Source organism: Pleurodeles waltl, chromosome 6 (assembly GCF_031143425.1).
Source record: "Pleurodeles waltl isolate 20211129_DDA chromosome 6, aPleWal1.hap1.20221129, whole genome shotgun sequence".
Lineage (NCBI taxonomy): Eukaryota > Metazoa > Chordata > Amphibia > Caudata > Salamandridae > Pleurodeles > Pleurodeles waltl.
In genome coordinates this window covers 892,237,527-892,259,436 of record NC_090445.1, presented here as the reverse complement: position 1 = coordinate 892,259,436, position 21,910 = coordinate 892,237,527, and the positions used below count along the sequence as shown (strand labels likewise).

The window sequence follows — 21,910 nt, the reverse complement described above, 5'->3', positions numbered from 1 at the left end:
ACCTTCCCCCCAAAGTGCATTGTGATGGGCATTTTACTTAACTTTAAATAAAAAAACTAGAAATTCACTGAAAAACCAAAGGTTACAAGAATGCTATAGTTAGGAAATAGAATTTAAAAAACCTTGGAAATTCACTAAGAAAACAAAAGTGACCAACATTATCATTAGGTTCAGATTTTACACGCACAAAACCATTGAAATTCAGCTGTTAGAGTTAGAGTTATTTCAAATAACTATAACTCATGCCCTAAGGTAAGTATAACTATTTTTTTTTTTTGTCCTCATTCGCCCTAGGCCTTATGTAAACCTCCTTTTCTTTTCAACCAAGACGAGATAAGTTTTCCTCGGCCAGGGGTTGCCCTTTCCTCTCAAACAATCCTCAGACTGTCCCAGTTCTATGAGGATTTCAGAGAAAGGTGTAAAATCATTGGACAGATATCACAAATACTTTTCCATTCCAGCATTACTTACACAAAACTTCTATACATCAATATCCTGATTTCCAGTTCAATAATGATATCCAAAAGTTCCCCCGCATCCTATCCTTTCCCCCCCTCCTTTGATCCAATTCTGCTGTACAAAAAACATCCCTAAGCCATTCTGAGTGGCTTGGATGGGTCTTTGAAATTCATTTTCTCATATTTCTCGCCTCCCCAACAATATTGCATAAAATACAAACTTCATATCTGCAATTGTATCCCGGACAGGCTGCCCCTGCCGATCTTGAAATTGCCCCAAAATTATTAACTGGAGAGAGGCTCGATTTCCCGATTTAATATACTCGAGATTGTTTCACATACTCCTTCCCAAAAATGTCGAGTATCAGGACATTCCCAAAACATGTGGATATCTGTTGCTTGAGTTAAACCACACTTTAGACATCTCACCTCCTGCCCTCCTTTCATTTTAGATAGCTTCTCAGGGGAAATATAAACTCTATGTATCGTAAAATAATGGTTTTTCCTAAGAGTGGCCGGTTTCACAATATAAAAAAGCATTTTTAATGACTCTTCCCACCACCAGCCCATTTTCTTATTTGTAAAAATTTCCACCTAGACAGTGAACCACCCGTCTTCGACTGCAATTCTTCCCAGGAGAGAAAAAGGGTAAGTATAACTTGCTTCCCCACCATAAACTGCTAATTACCCCAGATATTACATCAAAATGTATAGTTACTGGAGAGGATGTGTCAGCGTCTGCTCTTTTGTGAGGAGTGTTGGGTTTTATACATACATATATATATATATATATATATATATATATATATATATATATATATATATATATATATATATATATATACACACACACACACACACACACACCTCTAGCTATGATTGTAATAGCTTCATCTCTATATGCTGTCTCATGGGTGATCAGTTATAGAATCTCCTGACTTCAGTAATAGTGCAAGATAACTAACATTGGGCCATATGTACGAACACATTTTCCCATAGACACAGAATGGGTAAAACCCTTTGATACATCTGGCCTATTGTTAACATCCTGGCATTCTCAGTAATTTCTATGTTCATCCGTGAAATACATCTGTAAGGCAGTCCAAACTTAGGGCCTCACTACAACATTGGCGGTCCGACCATGGCACCGCCAATGCCACCGGGAGGACCACCCCACCATGCCGATGGCATATTACAATGTTCCCGCCAGGCTGTCTGGTGGGAACATTGTATTACGGCATTCCCGCAGTGCTGACCAGTGGGAGCAGTGTTACGGTATTGGCCTCGGGTCCCTTGAGGGGGCTAAGGCCAATACCGTAGCACCTCAGCACCTTAAGAATGCGCTCTGTCTGCAAAGCAGACAGTGCGCATTCCTACAGTGCTGGGCACTGGGGCCCCTAGCACTGGCTTATCACCAGCCTGTCCATGGCGGGATCCCTGCCATGGAAAGGCTGGTGGTAATTGGGGTTGTAATCAGCACAGTGGCACTGAGTTTAGCACCACCGTGGCTGAGCACAATCCTGACCACCATCAGCATGGTGGTGGTGACGATGGACTCCTGGTGGTCTGACTGCAAGGGTCATAATGTGGCTGCCAGACCACCTGCAGTGCAGGGATCCAACCATCACCGCAAGTCTGGGGTCCTTGGACTGCCAGACTCATAATGAGATCATAAGTGATTTTCTGTACCATCACAGGAACCCTTCATATAAATCCCGTCCCTATTCTTAGAAAAATTCAAATAAATGTTAAGAAAATAGTTCAGAGTTCACTATCATCAACATCACAGCTTTTCAGAAATACTTACCTGTTTTGCCAGTGTCCAACAATACAAATCCATGTAGTAAGGTTCTGGCTGGTGCAATATTGTGTCACGATCAGGGGTGAGCGGAGCCCAGGGAGTTTCACTCTGTTTAATTCTGCAGAGTTGGTTTAAATCTCTGTGGAATTCCACAGAGGCTTAGTGCTGTGAAAGGCGGAGTGCCACTGCCACCTGCAGTAGTGGCACCTCATCCTGAAAGTGACCGATCTTGGAAGTTTAGCCAGGCCTGACCCTGCTTAGTGCTTAGGAGATCGGGCATATTCAGGTCAGGGCCATAGGCAGCGGACGCTGCCATTTCAGGCCTCTTGTGCACTGGCCTGCGCATGTGCAGTGCACATGAGGCAGGCCGGGTGCACAAGAGGCCTGCAAAAGAGGCCTGAATTCAAGTCAGGGCTGTAGGCAGTGAAAGCTGCAGTTTCAGGCCTCTTGTGCACCAGTGTGTACAGGAGAAAAAAATTAGGTATTACCTGGGTCCTCCCATGGTACTCCTTGCCAACGGTCTGGCTCTCTACCTCCCTCTGCCCTCTGCTCCTGGACTTCTGGTGGAGGAAAGCCTGGATCCGGAGCTGGTGCCCAGAGTGTGCACTGCAGCCCAGATATGGGCCACATAGTGCAAGCATAGACTGTCTGCACTTGTGCTGTGTGGCCCATACCTGAGCTGCAGTGCGCCCATGTGAGCTCCACTCCACAGGTGAGTCTAGCTGAGTTTTTGGTCGAACTCTACACTCCAAGTGGAGCACGAAGTGCCAAAAACTCAGTTAGCTCTGCCAGTGGAATGGAGCTCACCGCCCAACCCTAGTCACGATTACCTAGGTGAGGATGCCATGAGCTGTGAGGGATAAAATGGTAGAACATGCAAGAGTTTGTGCTCAGCTGGCAAGCATAGTTTATTGTCAGCAAGCTGCCACCCAGTACGTTCTCCTAAGGTATCCAGCCACAATCCTTGGGTTTGGAATACAAAACCCACACACTTGAGCTACACCTAACTGTCCACAGTATCTCCTGTCCTGCTTTCTGATAATACTCAATTGTGTAAGGATGCCTATCATACGACAGAGCTGACCACCACAAACCAGGGGTATTGCCACCATACGTACTTGTTCTCTCTCTCCTTGTCTCTCTTTCACACGCAAACACACATACACATCCTCTTCATAAGTGTTGACAAACATTTTGGAAAGGATACTTGAAGGTCATTTTTTTTAAATAATCAGGCAATTAGTACAATGCTTGTAAGGGATTTTACACAAGAGTTTCATATCTCTAGAAATTAAAACCAAAACTTTTAGATCTGCTGAAGCTATTCCTTGTTCGTTATGAAGCACTCATGTTGGTTTAGAAGACCACACCTCAAATTAAGTCTTGAATTAAATCCTCAAGTTATGGAGTACACTTCCATCTATACTTGTAACATTATTCAATTTCTACTTCACCTGCTCCTCTGTATTAAAGGTGTACAAAAAACCTTTTGAAATCACCATGAGGCAACAATAACTTTTCTTTGTGCATATATTTTATTTCAAGTGATAGCATGGAGTGAGCTTGAAGGGGCATGAAGCGCTTAACTGAGAACATATGCATTGCAGCAAGATGATGTTGAACATGGAATGTAGTACAGAGAACTGTGTGCTCTATTGCACAATCTTGTCTGTGCATGCCTATCACCCAAGACTATAGGCACCTTCATACCAGCACAAATTCAAGTTGTCTTTGTCTTTTTTACAGCACAAAAGGGACACTTCGAAGATGACTAAATATGTGGAACTCATCATTGTAGCTGATAATCGTGAGGTAAGATTGGTCATAAACAAAGGACATTAAAAAAATAAGGGGTTTTAATGAAGCCAATGTTAATGATTAGGCAACATATATTAAACACATGATTGAAAAAGGTCTAGAAATATTTCTATTCTGCAGGTGCTGAACTCAGTGGTTGCAGGTGGTGGCAACTGTTGTGAGGACTTCATGGTCCCGAGTTGGTTCCCCCTGTCTTTAGCTTCATTTAATATTTCCTATTTTATACGTTTTAGTTGCACTGCTTTTAGCAATGGCATTTTACACATATTTCTTTCATGATAGTTTTAGAGTAATATGTGGTATGAGTTGCTTGTTTAGTTAGTCTTTGCAGAAAGTGCAAACAGTACTTTTTGTTCAAGGCTAGGAACACTGTACGCAATATCCTAGTTCTTGTGTTGCCCAGTCCAGAGACAGTTTATAGCACCTAGACACAGAATTGCATCAGAGCTGTGCTTCCAGCACACTATGGGATTGTTACATAAATGGTGCACTGACCTGGAAGGGACAGAGGACATCCCAGCCAAGACCACCCTGGGACGAATGCTATGTTTGACATGCAGCTCTTGTGGCGTCAATCTACCAGCTTCCGAGAGGATTGTCATCTACACTCAAACACTATTTTCAGGTGCGGGCTGGGGCTAATCCCTTAGATCCAACTAGGCAAAATATTCCACCTGCTATGCTCTCAGCATAGACTTAGGGTTAGGTAGGAACCTCTAGAACTTTTAGAATCTCTAGAACCTCATTCCCCATGATTGGATCGTTATTTTTCTTTACCATGTTCATAATGCTGGTTACTTTGCTTTGCTTCCTCTGACTAATCATCACAGCTCATACTCTTTATGCAAGACTATGATTACTACAGCAAAAGGGTAAGATCAGTTTCTACGACTTTCCTGAGGAGTCGGAGTGTCATGTTTAGGTTGCCATAATCACCTTTCACCCTGGTTAGTTTAGGTTTTCAGGTGAGGTGCACTGTGAGCTAGCCAGGAACTTGGCCAACAACTCCTGATGGTGTGGACGGAGTTAGTGTCCCACATTCTGAAGTTCTGTTGTCCTAACATGCAGTCCTATTATCTTAATAGGACCCATATGACACCAGCACTAATTGTTGGGGTCCAGGACTTATTTTTCATTATTCAACTCTGACCCAGAGCAAGAGAGAGAAAGGTGGAAAAGAAAGAAGAAGCAAAGAAGAAAGGAAGTGGAGATAAAACCTAACATGCATGAGGATGATAAAGTGTCAGAAAGTGTAAGGGGGTGAAGGAAATCAGCATGAGTTGGAATCAAGACAAAGTGGAGTTCATGTTCAGCATCCCGAGCTTTTGGCAGCACTGTCAGCGGGCTCCTAGAAAAGCTTTGGGTTTTTGCATTCATGGCTTTTACAAACATAATCTTTTCCATACTGGATATGCTTGAGCAGGGGGATTGAGAATTCATGATACCCTTGGATAAGTCATGATCCTGCTAGAGTTTTGCGACCACAGAGACTATATTGAGATGGTCAATGCAGCAGCTAACAATGCGAAGGTGTGAAATTAAATCAGAAGAAAAGTTTATGAATATCTGTATGAGTATGGTGGTAATTGCATCTGTAGAATGGAAAATGAATTTAGAGGAAAGTTTATACAGCTGTGGCTGATCTTTGCCAATTTCATATTTTGAATATACTGGTATAACTAAATTTTGTATTTGTTGCTAGGTTTGTTTATATTACTGGCTTATTATAAGATCCTTGTACTTTGTGTACGAACCAAAACAAGCAGTAATATAACTTTGATCAGTGATAATGTACTCCTATAATATTTGTGAAACAAACGCCTTTGTCTAATATTAAATAGCTATGGTTTATTGGTTAGATGAGGCATGCTGCTTGCTTCAAGATTGAATCCTCAGTGTGACAGATAAAATTGATTAGGTTGGTATATATTTTGCAAGACTGACCAGGTTAAAGTATAAAACCATATCTACTGGAATAAGGATGACCTAAAGATGTTGACTGGTGCTGTTTTGAAATAGGCTGTAGGTATTAATATGGAACACCTTTTATGGTGGTAGAAATAGCTGATCCCAATTGGATAAGGTCCCTTTCCCTCATCTATATTACATTGTTTGATATTTACTTTGTCAACTTCACCCTGTCACTTTAACTGACCATTATCTTGTCCTTATCACTACCACATCTGAAATAAATTACAACAAGAAAAGGTAAGGGATATGGTTAGGGTTAGGGGTAGCTTGGTGACAAGGGTAAGAAAGTTTTAGAGTTAAAGGAAGGGGATATGTTTACAGTTCCAGTCAAGGGATATATTTTGGGTTAGGGACAGCATAAGGGTAAGAACAAAATAAGATTAAAGTTACAGTGTAGGATTACATTTTGGGCAATGGAAAGGTAAGCCATAAGTTCAGTGTATGAGTAAAGAAAAGGTTTAGGGAATGGCTTAGGTGTAGTTTTGTGGTTAGAACTAAGGTTTGGTTTGGCATTAGAATAATTGGCAAAGGGAATATGGTAATGGTGTTGAGGTAATGGTAATTGTGCCTGTTACTTCACCATGATGTTTTACAATATTAAAAACAATTACATTTTCAGCATTTGAAATATTTGCACCCTTAATTAGTGACAATGCTTTTATTCTTTTTTTGGGGGTAGGGGGTAAATACAAGCTTCCTTTCAGGCCTCACGTAATTCTATAAATGTATACGGTAATCAAATAAACTGCAAGCCCTCTTTTCTATAACTCAGATAGATATGTTCAAATCTCATTTTCTAACTCAAGTCCTTCTTTCCTTTAAATTATGTTTGTGGATAATGTATTTAACATCTTCTGATATTCTTTACCCATATTTGGTCTAAAATGTAATACAGTATTCTATATGTAGCCTGATTAGAACCTTCGGCGGGCTTAAAATTTTTCTTCCAGCTCTAATTCAACATGCCCATTCAGTAATAGACAAACTGCAGACCACATTACAACAAAGTAATATACATCCAGGTTTAGCTTAGGTTCATGAGAAACCTCAAGGCTTTTTCATATCTTGTACAATAATATATCATTCACATTAATCTGTAATTGAATTTTGCATTTTTTCAGTAGTGGTTCATTTATCTACATTAAACTTCCCCAGCCACAGGACTGGCCTTTTGAAGTCTGGCTTGACAGCATAGCTGTTGCCTTGCCTCATATTACCAACCTAAAAAATAGCTTTCCAGAGTACTACAGAGAGAGGTGTTGGCTTTCCCTCATGGTGATATCAGCCTGAGGAGGTGGGACCATGGAGGGTTGGATGGTTATACTGGTTGACGCAGGAACGGGTTGCAAGAACATTATAGTTAAAAAAAATAGAATTAAAAACCATTGAAATTCAAAATAATGTCACTGTAACCTTTGGCTTATTCAGTAACTATATATATATATATATATATATATATATATATATATATATATATATATATATATATATATAGAGAGAGAAAGAGAGAGAGAGAGCGAGAGAGAGAGAGAGAGAGAGAGACATACACCTATGACATATTTAATGTATATCTCATTTTTCATTTATTTTTGGGGTAAACCCATACCCTAAAATTACCCTTGCCTCTGTTTACATCTACCCATACCAAAACCCTAACCTATCTTTACCTCTACCCATCACTAAACCCTGAAGTACTGTGTATTATTCATACAACAATGTACCTGTGTGGTGAAGGCATGTGTTCAGAGTTGCATTAAAGGCAGTTTCCCATCCCTGAACCCTAAAAACCTCCTTCTTCTCCTTAATGCCACCCTTCCCTGAACCCTAAAAACCCTTTCCAACCTCTATAGCTGCTTATCTGTGAACTTTAAAAAACCTTACTATCCCTTAATGGTACCCTCCCCTGAACCCTAAAAAACCCAAGTACCCCTTAATTCTGCCCATCACTAAGCCCAACAACTCTTACTACACCATAATGCTACCTCTACCCAAATCCCCAAAATCCCTTACTACCCCTTAATCCTTGAAACCCTTAATATCATTTAATTCTACCATTCCTTGCCCCTTAAGACTACCATTGCCTGAACCTTACAACCCCTTTACTACTCCTTAATACTAGCCATTCCTAAAACCTAAAATCCCTAACAACCTTTCCCTGATCCCCAATAACTCTCATTACTAAATCTTAATGCTACCCTTCACATAACTAATAAAAAAATCCCTTACAACCCTTAACTCTCCCCTTCCCCAAACCCCAAAAAGCCCTGTAGCTACCCTTCTCCAACCCCTAATAATTCCATATTACTCCTTAACACAACCCTTACCCGAACTGGAATACAAATACTACCCCTTAATGCTATGCATCACTGAACCTTAAAACCGCTTAACACCCCTTAATACTACTTTTTCCTCTTCACCCCTTAAAATGCCTGATTGCACCATAACATATCTATCTTTGAACCTTAAAAAAAAAACCTTACTGCTCATTAATGATAGCCCTTCTGAAACCATAAAAACGATTTACTACCTGTTAATATTACCCTTCCCTGAACCATAAAACCCTTTATTATCCCTTAATGCTACCCTACCCTGAACGCTGAAAAAAACCTTTACCCCTTAACAATACCCAACGTTGAACCTTAGGAACCCCTAAATACTACCTTCCCTGAACCCTATAGACTTCTCACTGTCCCTTAATGCTGTCTGTACTTATTAGTACACCTTTACGATACCCATCCCTGAACCTTAAAAAACCCTACTTCAGTTTAACACTACCCTTTCCTGAACCCGTAAAACCCCTTACTACCCCTTAATGTTACCCTTTCCTGAACTCTACAACCTCCTTGGAACCCTTTAATGCTCACTAAGGGACTTTGCCTGAAGGAGAGGACTAAGGGTGAAATTCTATGAAGAACTGGGAATCACATTACTGACTCCCCAGTTAATTTCTCATTTCTAAAGCAACCCAAAGGTTTCCACCTCCCACCTGAGATCCCTGTTTTTTCTACTGTCACCACACTCTTCCCTCTGATTCTTCATTCAGATGTTTTGTTGTGATCCCACAATCCTAAAATACTGTTACCACAACCAGTTTTCATTACATTACCGCACATTTAGAGATAAATGTGCAAGCATTGTTTCTGTCACTTTTTGCTTGTGCTCTGGTACTAATAATCACAGAATGCAGTATTTTTCTCTTAATGCAAAAATACACTGAAAACCATTTTCCACACATTGCATCAGAATTGTTCATGGCTTTTCACATATTATGAATAACCCACAAAGTTGTATGTCCACGAATGACAAAATACAACAAATATTAGTGCATGACTATTCTAAATCTTTCTTACTAATGCACTTTGTAGGTAAGGTTCCTGGAACGTTAAGGGGTTAAACAGAGTGTTAGATACAGATTGCTTAAATAAGGTGTTAGAGGAAAATATGATTATTGAATCCTTTGACACCTTCGTCCAAATCCTCTCCCATGCAAGATCTTTCGGGACAGAGAACTCCCGAGGTGGTTTAATCATCTAAATTTGTACCCAAATGGTAAGAGGGATAAAACAATTAGGAACAGAATGTGAGTAATTACAAGCATGCATACCTAATTTGTACAGGAACTCTGCTTTTGTGGAGTCAATAATTGTGATGAATGTCTGTGTGCTATTGGTGGGTAAAATATTTAACAAGAAGGAGCAAATGCATTCACTCAATGTTGATTTAAGTGCAATGTGTTCAAGGTATTGGAATACTCTGGTTGTGTTATTAGGGGATTTTAATCTACGCTTAAATCCATACCAAAAATATATTGCATAATCTGATGAATTGTCAGCACACAACATACCAAAGGCAGTATTCCCAAAAAAATGAACAAAGCGTGTTGCACATGAAGTGCAAAATTGGGGTTCTCTCTGTCTCAATGGTGGTTCGCAAACTGACTTGCAAGCCTTGATGTTAGGAAATCAGAAAGGCCCCATCATTTAAATCTTCATGCAAGTTTGCAGTGTTGGTGTTTTAATCATTTTCAGGTAGTCAAGCAAATGGTAGTTATCAGTGGCTTTTAAAAGTAGTGCTAAAGCTTAACTTTGCTAAGCATAAATAGGTGCTGCCGTTACAGAGTACTTTTACAAAATGCCAGGCAACATGGATTGATAACAAACACCTTGCATTACTCCCCCAGAAACAGAAAACAATGAATTTGGACAGCTGGATAAAAGGTAAAGAAGTTATTATTCATAGATATATATTTAGGTAATAAAGGGATTTGTGAGTCGTTTGAAAGTTATCCTTATTAAAAGTAATGAAAATCAGAGACAAAAGCCTATGAGGTCAACCAACACAGTAATATGGTCTGATTGTTAGTGTTGTGATTTTCAAAACATCCCAAAAATTAAGACAAAGAAAGGTCAATAAATCGAATAAAATGACTCAAAAAATGTGTCATGAATCATCCAAAACTGAGTATGACCTGAATTAAGAGAAGTAAAGAAAATTATTTCATGTCAAACTATGAGGAAATGATGAGATTTACCTCTTCAAAGATTAAATTCTGGAGATTGACCAACTTATAACTGATGCTGCATGGTTGTCACAAACTGTATTTGGAATGTACCCCGCCATGCTTTCTGAGAGGTCTGTACTACTGTCAATAAAAATCCATAAAGTTGGTTATAAATAAAAAAGATCTGGAGATTGAACCAGAAAGGGACAAATTCAAAACCAAGCAGTCTCAGTTGTATGATACTTCAAGAAAGGTGGATTAGTTTCTTGAGTGGCTTGTATAAGGGTGGCAGTAAAGTTGGCGAGAATTATGTCTATATAGTAGATGAGGATTTTTTTGGCTTGTTTGTCATAAAATCTCTACAAAAGATAATTATTACTCATCATCTATCAAGAGCCGCAGGGGTGAATGTTTTGCATTTTTAAAAGCAACATAGAGTGGTGGTCTAGGCTATTTGCCCTTCCGTTCCAATCATTTAGAAAATCAGGTCAGTTTTCTAACATTTGGAAGGGCTCTAATATTAAGCACATTCAGAAGAAAGAATGATCCAACTGACCAAAAAATGATCAGCGTGTGTGACTCATAGATGTAGGAGGGAAAATCTATGCAAAACCCCTACCCTAATATATTAAAGACAGGATTGAAGCCAGTAATCTTATCCCAGTTGATCAGATTAGATTTAAAGAAGGCCATGGAACTGTAGACCACTGTTTCAGCCTCTGGTCAATGGCCAGAAAGCAATCGAAACCAAGGGCAATTTATTTTGCTGTTTCTTAGACTTTTGCTCTGCCTTTGACTTAGCCAAATGGGAGATTCATTGGCAAAAGTTAGAGGGTATGATTATCCCCAACGGTTTGTTAATGGTCCTAAAATATTTACATAGACATAATTGGGCAAGAGTGGAACTAGACAAAATAGGATCCTTATCAGGTAAAATCCCAGTAGAGAATAGGCTTTTTCAAGGATGTGTATTAACTCTCACCCTGTTTACCGTGTATGTTGCAGATCTATCAGCAACCCTATATAACAGACACTTATTATCATCTAAAATGGTGGGTCATCATGTCCAGTGTCTACTGCATGCACCGATCTAGCCGTAATTGATAGAACACAAGTAGGACTTCAAAGGAAGCTAAAGGTCTTCAATAATTATTGTGTGCTAATTACTTGACAGTTAATATGGATAAAACATAAATACTAGTGTTGGGGTGACAATGTAAACCATTCATGTGGTTGATTGTCAAGCAAGTGGTAGAAGTCACCCCTTATAGTTATCCTGATATATTTATTAATAATGATTTAAACTGCAAATTACATCTTGAAAGTTTAAAAATCTTTGAGGCCCCCACTATTGGGGGTCTTACGAAGTTTAAAAGGGATCTCAAGGGCCCTTCACTTTATTTAGTTCTGACAGCATACAAATCAATAGTTCCTTCCCAAATGTTAAATGGGACAGAGACACTGAATCTAGGGACATATAAAGACTGAGCTAGGACAGATATTTCTGCTTGAAATATCTTCTAGGTCTCCCCAAATGTGCAATGGTTCATGCAATAAGGGTACAAGCTAACTTGAACTCATGAAACTGTATAACAATGAACCTTACTATTTGTTATAGTAAAAACAACTAAATGCACCCATACTAAAAGTGTCAAGGTACTGTATAAATAAAATTATTAGTAGTAAACTTAGGTAGGCCAGTGCAGTAAGGGTTTGACTGGGCCATATTGTGATCAATACAAAATTTGATAATTTTGTATTTGGGGGCCCATGACTTCATTTAAAGCAGGAATTAAATAACAGAGGCTCAGCTAAGGCGAAGGCCAGGGATATGTATTATCTGGCCTTGAGTAAATTTGTTACAAATTTGAGATCCTCATGGGAGACTTCATCACCCTGTATACCTTGCAGTATTACAGGGAGGAGCCAAAATGGCGGCCGAGAAGGACGCCTAATTTGTGAGCTCGGGCTCGCCGGACACATCCTGAAGGGCTCCCCCCGGTTTGGTGTCGACGCCAGGAGGGGCGGAACCTGAGCTCGGGAGACCGACGCGTGATGGAGGAGCAGCTCGGCGCCAGGATCGGAGCCGCGGCTGCCGAGATTGAGCGGTGGCCGTGCGGCGACCCGTGAGGAGAGAAGGAGTGCGATACCTGTGATGGCACAGGGCGAGCTCTGCAGTCCCGATCGCGGGTTGCTGGAGCGAGCCGAGGAGGCACCTGTGTGCGGGAGCCGGTGGCCGGGAGGAACGGAGCAGCAACTCCCGGGCCGCGACCCGGTCAGGACTCTCCCCCCTCATTGTCTTTGTCTCCACTTGTGCCACTTGCAGAGAGCAACAAGAACTTTGGCGCACCCACGGAGGGGCGCGCCATTTTGATGTTGGATCGGCACCGGCCTCTGGGTGTTGGTAGCCGAGGGCCACAACGTGGGACGCAGCCTGTCATCAAGACAGGCGAGAGGAATCAGGACTGGCCGGAACGAGGACGTCTGCTCGCTGCGCTGCCCCAGCGCTCGACTGCCCGGGCGCGGTGCTGATGGCCGGGGGCCGGGATTGAGGCTTCCTGTCTGGAGGGGCGCGGGGCACACTCCGTGGCACCAGCCGCAAGACAATCAGGAGTGGTGAGTGAACGGAGGGGGGGAGCCTTGGCTGCGGGAGACGGTGCGCGGTTGGGACTTCCTCCCTCCCTCCCGCCGCTGGAGCAGAGACACTTCGGGGCACCGGGTGCCGCTGGCAGTCATCAGCGGCAGGCTCCCGGTGCTGTGTGCTGGAACCCCGCGTCCGCCAACTATGGAGGCCTACTGACTAGGGATATGTCCAGGCCCGAGCTGGGTTACCGGCCTGCTGGCGGATCTCTCGCCTGCCCGGTGGCTCTAGAATCTTGGCCAGGCAATCTAGGAGGGGGTTGGAGAGGGGGGCGGTTGATGGACCTCCGTTCTCCCCACCTTCTCTCCCCCATCTTTCCTTTTTCCTTTATGTTCTCCTTCTCGCCGCTCCTCCCGGGGTGTTGCTGTCGCCCGCCCCCAACGTTGCCCTCGCAGGGGGCCACACAGACAAGCAGGAACTACATAAAACCTATACAATAGGGGGCGCCTCAGCCCACTAGAGGCTCTGTATAGTCGGGGACGACTGGCCGGAGGGAAGCTTCCGCTCAAGATCGTTAAAAAGCAGGAGTGAGGGCCCATCAGCCAAGCTTGCAACGGACCTCACCTCTGCCCAGCCTGCTCAAGGGAACTCGAGTGCCTCCGGCAGCCTCATAGTGCAGAGACATCAGCACTAAACCAAAGATACACCAAAAGTAAAATCCGTGGAGTGGGCTCCACTTGGACACATCCTGCTATACCCCAAAAGGTACCACATAGTTAAGCAACATGGCTGGGAGAGCTAAATCAGCAAAAAACCAGGACCGAAACACACAAGGCCCAGCTCCAAGTGATCAACAAATAATCCCAACCTTACAATCACTAGAAAGTATGCTCCAAGCCACTCCACACAATTGGAAAAAGTGCTACAGGCAATAATGGACACTAAATCCTCCCTGGAAAATAGAATAGATACAGTATCACAAGATTTGAATTTACTCAGAGTGGACCACCGCAAATTGACGGAGAGAGTCAAATCAGCAGAAGAGGCATTGACTGAATTAACTCCCATGACTACGGATAATCAAAAACAAATCCAACGCCTGGACGCAGAGATGAAGATACTCTGTAGGTGGGCAGAGGAGGCAGAAGGTAGACCGCGCGGCAATAACGTTCGCTTTCTGGGGTTCCCCGAAAAATTACAGGAATTGAGCACGGAAATATTCCTAGAACAGTGGTTAATCAAAGAAGTGCTTAACGGTGTTCCATCGAAGTTCTTCTCTGTGGAAAGGGCGCACAGAGTTCCGGGAAGACCGCCGGTCCCGGTTCAACCACCTAAACCACTGATAGCCAGATTCCTAAATTATAGAGACCGTGATGCAATATTACAGCAGTTCCGCAACAAAGGCCCATTCAGTTATGAGGACTCAGTTAATAATGCCTATCCAGACTTCACACAAGAGGTACAAAGACAACGCAACTCCTATGTTAAAATCAAACAGCGATTACGTGAGCACAATATCAAATATGCCCTATTGTTCCCTGCTAAACTAAGAGTGGTAACAGAGGAACGCATCCACGTGTTCACCTCCCCTGAGGATGCCTGGACATGGCTACACGCCAAGGGGCTTGCATGCCCCCAAGAGCGCGCGGACGAAGGCGAGGAATGTCTAACCTCTACCTCACGGAGGCGCTCCAGGAGGCGATCTAAGAGGCAACCCACTGAAAAACAGGCAGAGGCAGAAAGGGCAAGAGTACTGAGGGAAACTCCCCTGCTTACACAGAACGCTTTTGAGGCACTCCAGGCGACTCCCGTGGACAGTTTGGACTCTGATGAGGCTAGCTCAGATTCTACAATGACAGACATGCTGAAAGCTCCGAAACTTACCACCAGATCTGCGGATGAACTTTGACTGTATGCAGCCGCACCGCTTCCCCTATCGTACTGACTGCAGACCCCAGAGGAAGGCACAGGGTGCCCGTGAGTGAGATTGCATGCCGGTGGCTGCAGTCCCAAACAACGAGTATCTTTTGTATAAACCTCCATTGATCTTTTTGATGAGTGTGACACTTGGGCCCGGCCCGAGGGGGTGGGGGGGCGGGCACCTCGGGAGCGCCCAACTGCATCAGCAGACTAAGTCTGTGGAAGGATGTGAGCCCCGTAAAAGAGCCACATCTGGTTGACATGATAGCTCCACCACAGTTATCCATACGGATACAGGTCTCTCTACATACTCAAGGGATGAGTAGTTTAGCACAAGTTAACAGTTGGGTTAGGGAACTAGTTGGGGAGGGGGAAACAGTTAAGGTGTACACTAGGGGTCTACTTACAACACAGGAAACACTACTTGGACTGGTAAGCTCAACAAAACACCATACAGGGTGGGGAGGAGACTGGAAGGGATTGGTAAATAAGAGTGCGCCACAAGTAGACACTACTTCTAATGTCATATGGCTCAAAACGCGACACACAACACACACCAATATGATATAGTGACATGGAATGTGAGGGGCTTGGGGGCACTAAGTAAAAGATCCCGAGTATACGCTCGCCTTAGGTGCCTGGGCACACATATTGCCATCTTATAAGAGACACATTTGCTGCAGCCGGATCTACAGGAGATGTGCGCGAAGTGGGGAGAACAGCTTTTGCAAGAGGAGTATTGATATGGATAGCAGGAGGCGTCCCATTTGTCCAAACGTCACACAGAATAGACCAAGAGGGCAGATATGGGGTGGTGGAAGGCCAGCTGGATGGTAGGCAGCTATCTTTAATTGGCATATATGCCCCTAACAGTGGAATAACGGGATTTCTGGGCACGCTCACGCCGGCATTATTGACAAGCCCAGCGACCCCGGCCATTTGGGGGGGTGATTTTAATAGCACACCAAACGCAATATTAGACAGGTCAAGCATCCAAGTGGGAACGACAGCAAACAGAAATGCCAAATGCCCACGGCAGATGTGGGCAGGCGACATGAGACTTTATGACGTATGGCGCTTGAGGCACCCACAACAGAGGGAATATTCATTCTATTCCATTCCACACAAAATACACACCAGAATTGACATAATATGGGGAACCCAGGAAATAGGTACATTGGTTAATAATACAGAATATTTAGCTAAGACACTATCGGATCATTCACCGTTGAGAATAACACTGAATTGGGTCAGGAAACGCCAGGGGATCCCCACGTGGAGATTACAGGTGGATGCTCTTCAAGATCAGGCATACGCAGAAGCATTGAGCACAACATTGAGACAGTACTGGGAAACAAATTATCTATCCACAGATTCAAGAGCTGTAGAATGGGATGTACATAAGGCAGTGGCCAGAGGACAATGTATCTCAACTACATGGGGAGTAAGGCGCACCCTACATGCAGAGATCAGTAAATTAGAAAAGGAACTCAGGGCAGCAGAAATTGCAATGGCATGTAAGGAAACACCCTATGCAGTACTAAAAGAAGCACGCACAAAATACAACAAGGCAGATATCAGACTTCGCCGACATGACCATAACTATCACTTAATGCGACTACAGACAGAGGGAGATAGGGCGGGAAGGTTGCTGTCGTGGCTCCTGCGGGAGGACCGGCAGCAGTCCCCCATTGGGGCAATTCGGGTAGGTGCAAGCACAATGGTCACCACACAAGATGAGATAAATGAGACGTTTAGAGAATATTCAGCGATCTTGTATACCAAACGCACTTCATGTACGTTTCAACAACTGGAGTCCTTTTCGGCAGGCTCACCCCTGCCGCAGCTCTCACAGGCAGACAGGGCGACACTTGAGGCTCCTCTGACCCTGGGGGAAATAGATTTAGCCTTAGCGCAGATGCCTTGGAATAAAGCGCCAGGCATAGATGGCCTCCTGTTAGAATATTACACCACTTATTCGGCATGCTTAAGGCCTCATCTGTTGAAAGTATTTGAAGAAGCATGGGCCAACGGAATACTGCCCCCAACTCAGAGAGAAGCAATGATAGTGGTCCTCCCTAAACAAGGACGTGACCCTACAGATGTCAAATCCTACAGACCACTTTCGCTCCTAAATTTAGATTGTAAAATATTGGCTAACAGGATAGCCCCCATTATGCACACCCTGATACATGAGGACCAAAATGGATTCATCCCAAAACGTAGCACCTTTTTAAAAATATTCGTAGACTGTTGAGCGTAATAGGAGATACTCCCCCGGATGCACAAGATGAAATGGTACTCTCACTAGACATCGAGAAGGCATTTGACACTCTAGAGTGGGACTTCCTACTTGCTACTATGCAGCGTATGGGAATTGGTCCTAATTACACATGCTGGATGCAGACATTATACACTAGGCCACAAGCCAGAGTGAAAACGGGGGGAGTTATATCTGATAGCTTCCCGAACACTAGGGGCACAAGGCAGGGCTGCCCCCTCCCCCCACTGCTGTTCGCCATAGCAATGGAACCATTAGCGGCACGAATATGTGCCAGGGCAGAAAGCTGGGGAATAATTAGGAACGGGACACACCACGCCATATCATTATACGCCGATGACGCATTAATATACACAGGGAAAGGAAGCAAGGTGATACCCTCTATAATATCACTACTGTCCGACTATGGAGGGATATCTGGCCTCGTGGTAAACAGGGAAAATCGTATGTGTATCCATTAACTAGTTGGTCGTCGATAAGACAAGATAATGCCCCATTGGGACGCTTGAAATGGTGCTTCGAAATGTTTAAATATCTAGGGGTATACATATATCATAAAACTGAGTACCTCAGAGACGGTAATCTGGGAAGAGCGCTGGCTTCAATGAAGAGGTCGTTGCGCTTCTGGAATAAACTCCCACTGTCACCACTGGGCAGGGTGGCAGTGGCAAATATGTTGATACTACCCAGGCTGCTATATTACTTTGCGGCACTGCCACTCAATGTCCCCAAAAGTTTATTTCGTAACCTTAATGCAATGCTGTTGCAGCTTATATGGGGTGGGGGCAGGCCGCGTGTAGCACTCTCCACGCTGCAGCGCCCAATAGGTGCTGGCGGACTGGGAACCCCAATTTTGAACTTATTATGCTGCTGCACAGCTACAGTGGATATTGAATTGGCTCCACAGGCCTACTACAGCTGAATCTGCATGGCTGGCGGCCCGGCAGCAGGGGATTCCCCTGACTACCTGGCTATCTAACAAAAATCTTAAAAGTGTGCCTGATAACCCACTGATGGCCGCGGCGCATGCATGCTGGGGAAAGTATGTGCAAGGGGGACGCAAGGCGCTCCCCTATACACCGCTCATCCCCTTGGATTGCCTCCCAGGGTGGCCTTCGAGGCTGCGACACACCCACTCACGGTGTGGTTGGAAGCGGGCATACAAGTGGTGGGCGACTGTTTTGAAGACGTTAAACTAATGACATTCGAAGACATACAGGCCCTCACAGCAGTGAACCCAGGACAATTTCTGGCTTATTATGCCATATGCCATTCAATTAAAAAGATGTGGGGGGCAGGAGATCTAGAACCAGAGACTTCCCCTTTAATACATCATGTGCTACAATTTGATGCCCAAGTAAAAGTTGTGTCGAGCCTATAAAAACTCCTGAGTAAGCCCCCCAAGCTTGATTTGGAGAGGGCTAGAGACAGGTGGAACACTGTTCTACCTGACCCGTTCCCCCAAGAAGACTGGTTGAAAGTTTTATACCATGCCCGAGGGGTGTCAAGAAACCTTAGATTTTGCTACACACAGTTTAACTTCACACACCAAACATACTTATCACCAGCCAGGATAAACCGAATGTTCCCTGAGACGGAGCCAACATGCCCTAGATGTAAAGCCCCACTGGCTCACTTCTATCACATGGTCTGGGAGTGCCCTCAGGTACAAAGGGAATGGTCCGGGCGGTAAAAGAAATCATGTATCTGACGGGGCTCGAATTAGCAGCTGATCCCAAATCTTGCCTGTTAGGGTTGAGGACAAGAGCAAAAAAACATAGACACTTACATAAGTTTGCAGATCTAGCCTGCGTGATGTATAAAAGATTGATAGCTATGCACTGGAAAGCACCCAATGCACCCGATCTGAAAACCTGGCCTACTCTCACATTGCGCTGGGCCCGCACAGAACACCAAGTATTAAGGAAACTAGCACAAGACGGTCAACAACACACAGGATGCGAAGCCTGGGGAACGCTAGTAGCTAGATTAGAGGCCAAAAACGATGAGAAGCCACCATGAACAAGGGAAGTTGGTAATCACAACGCACTAGACGATCTTCGCTTATATATAGTACAACTATGTAATAGCATGCGGAGCAATACATTACCTAATGACAAGAACCCCCACTCCTCGATACCCGACCGTTCTTCCGACAGCTCATGTGTGAGGGGCAAAACACAACACACACACTCAATGCATCCCCAACATACTCTATAAATACGTTCATAAAACGGTGCTCCTAGACACTACAATAAGCAGGTCTCAGCAGGGGTTAGAACACTCAATTAACTACATGAGGGGCTCCCCAACGGGAAAACTTTAAAAATTAAGCTTTATTAGCCAGTCACCACAACAGGAAAATATATTGGATGTTATAACCGGACCTAATTGTGTACACCTTTCGTTGTTTAGTTGTTTGAATGTAAAACTCCATCAGATAAATAATTCCTGTTGATGTAATTATAAAAGTATGACATGTGGATCTGTAACGGAAAAATTTATAAATTTTTTTTTTTTTTTAAATGCCCTGCAGTATTACTTAATCCTTCAATACAAAGTGCTTTACAGAATTTTACACCAAGATTAATTCTGTTATATACAAGACAGAATGGATTGAATTGTTTCATACGTGACGAGGAGAACCGCTGATGTGGCCTCAGGGAATCTTGTACTAATCTTCACATGTTGTAGTTTTTACATTTTTAGCACAAAGGCGCTGGTTACTAAAACCTATATTAATTAAATATGGAATTACTGTACGAATGGCTGCAATAAGGTTTTTCTACGATATGCATTTCTTAGAAGTAATATGAATGCTGGGTACATTTTTGAGGCTTTTACCTTCTATGGACATTTTTACTTGATTTTAAAAGTAAGATGTTTTATCTTATCTGTATCCTGTAATAATGTAATGGAATGAATGTGATGATGTCTATAAGAATATGATATTAATAAACATTATTTCAATTACCATATTTGAAATTGTTATCCAGTTAATACACAGTACAATTCTGTCTCATAAACCCACTTCTCCTGTTTTTATTAAGGAGCTCAACAGCATTTTTAGGTTTCATCTATTAGGCACTTTAAGCTGTTTCATTGGAAAAGACCTGTTGTGGGCTTACCAGGAAATTATTGTGCTTACAGTCCATCCACTGCTTACCATTGGTTAGCTTTGTAATCACTCTCATTTGCTTGCTTATTTGATGGCTTTCCTTGTCCATCCTGTGTTTGTCTCTAAACTGGAGCATAGCCTCTATTCCAACCTTTGATATCCATCCACTGCTCACTTTAAGGGGACTACTTAATTATTTTTGCTTAAGCACTCCATGGTAGCGTATGTATTTTCCAGCTCTCTATCTTGTGTGCCTCTCCCCACCCAATGCCCACTTCCTCAGCACTGTGTTGCTTTCTTGTTCATGTACTCTTCCCACGGGCACCCTGTGTTGCTCTCTCTCTCATGTGCTACTTTTCCCTTTACCTCTGCCCTCTGCCCATTCCGTTCACCCCTCTTCCACTCCTCCATGGCCCCACACCCTATGAGCTTTCAAAAATATTTTATTTATTTATTGTTATATTTGTTTATTCATTTATTTGGGAGGGAGTACTAGGCAGCAAATTGTTAAGGGACACCTGTGCATTAAAAACAGAACTTTCCACGCTATTTTTATTTCATCTTTTTTCCTTTATTTACCAATTCATCTCAAAACAGTAAAAGAAAACATGGAAATAGTGTCATTTTGTAGACACATACATGTGTAATGACAAATGTACACCCGTACAAAATGATGCGGGTCCTGTTGCCACTTCACTTTACTTTGATTTATCTTTTGGCCTTGCTGCAAAGCATCATGCCAATGCAATACAGCATTGCCAAAGGGCTTTGGCAAAGTCAATAGGCCTATTGGTTTGGCCAATGCTTGTTTGTATATGCCTTGTGTTTTCATAATATAAAACTTAGATAATATTGCCTTGCATTTGTGTAATACAGAGTATGCTTCCTATTATCCTCCACATATATAAAACATGTCCAGATTCTACCCTCATGCTTTATATTAAGGCCAATCCGCCTCTCAATCTATTAGGGGTCAAGCACAATTGTACCTTCAGAAGCTCCCATGGAAGTGAGAGTTCAAATATTCTGTATTTGCTATCTTTAGATGCTCACTAATTCTTCTCAAAGTGCCATGCCTTAATTGTTCCTTATTTGTTATCATTCTTTGTTGTATGGTCAACACTGGGAGGCGTAGGGCGTGATGTAAAGTTTGACGTAGAGGGTACTCCATCAGAAAAGTGCTGAAGTACCCTCTTTGCCAAACTGACGACTGCCTCAGTTAGAATCAGACAAGCCTTCAGTATGTCAACAGCTGGGACTACTTCATCTTTGACATACAACTCCGTAAGCCAAATAGAGTAATTGCCGTCAGAGGTTTTGCCATTTGTCCACCCACCCTATTTAGAGTGGATGGTCAAAAAGTAAAGTTAAGAGACGCAAAATCTGCAAAATGACCACCAAGCCATGGGAACAAAATCCCATGGCAAGTGGGGGGGGGGATCATTGTTTTTTATTTTCACA

General features: G+C 43.1%; 1 protein-coding gene across 2 annotated transcripts in view; it reads left to right on the top strand.

The window, feature by feature from the left end:
* ADAM12 (ADAM metallopeptidase domain 12) overlaps positions 1-21,910 on the top strand; it is a 2,697,358-nt gene that overhangs the window by 1,533,350 nt on the left and 1,142,098 nt on the right. For both annotated transcript variants that reach the window (XM_069239710.1, XM_069239711.1), the window contains exon 7: positions 4,006-4,071. In XM_069239710.1, coding sequence (XP_069095811.1) covers positions 4,006-4,071 — 66 coding nt within the window. The remainder of the gene's footprint in view (positions 1-4,005; positions 4,072-21,910) is intronic.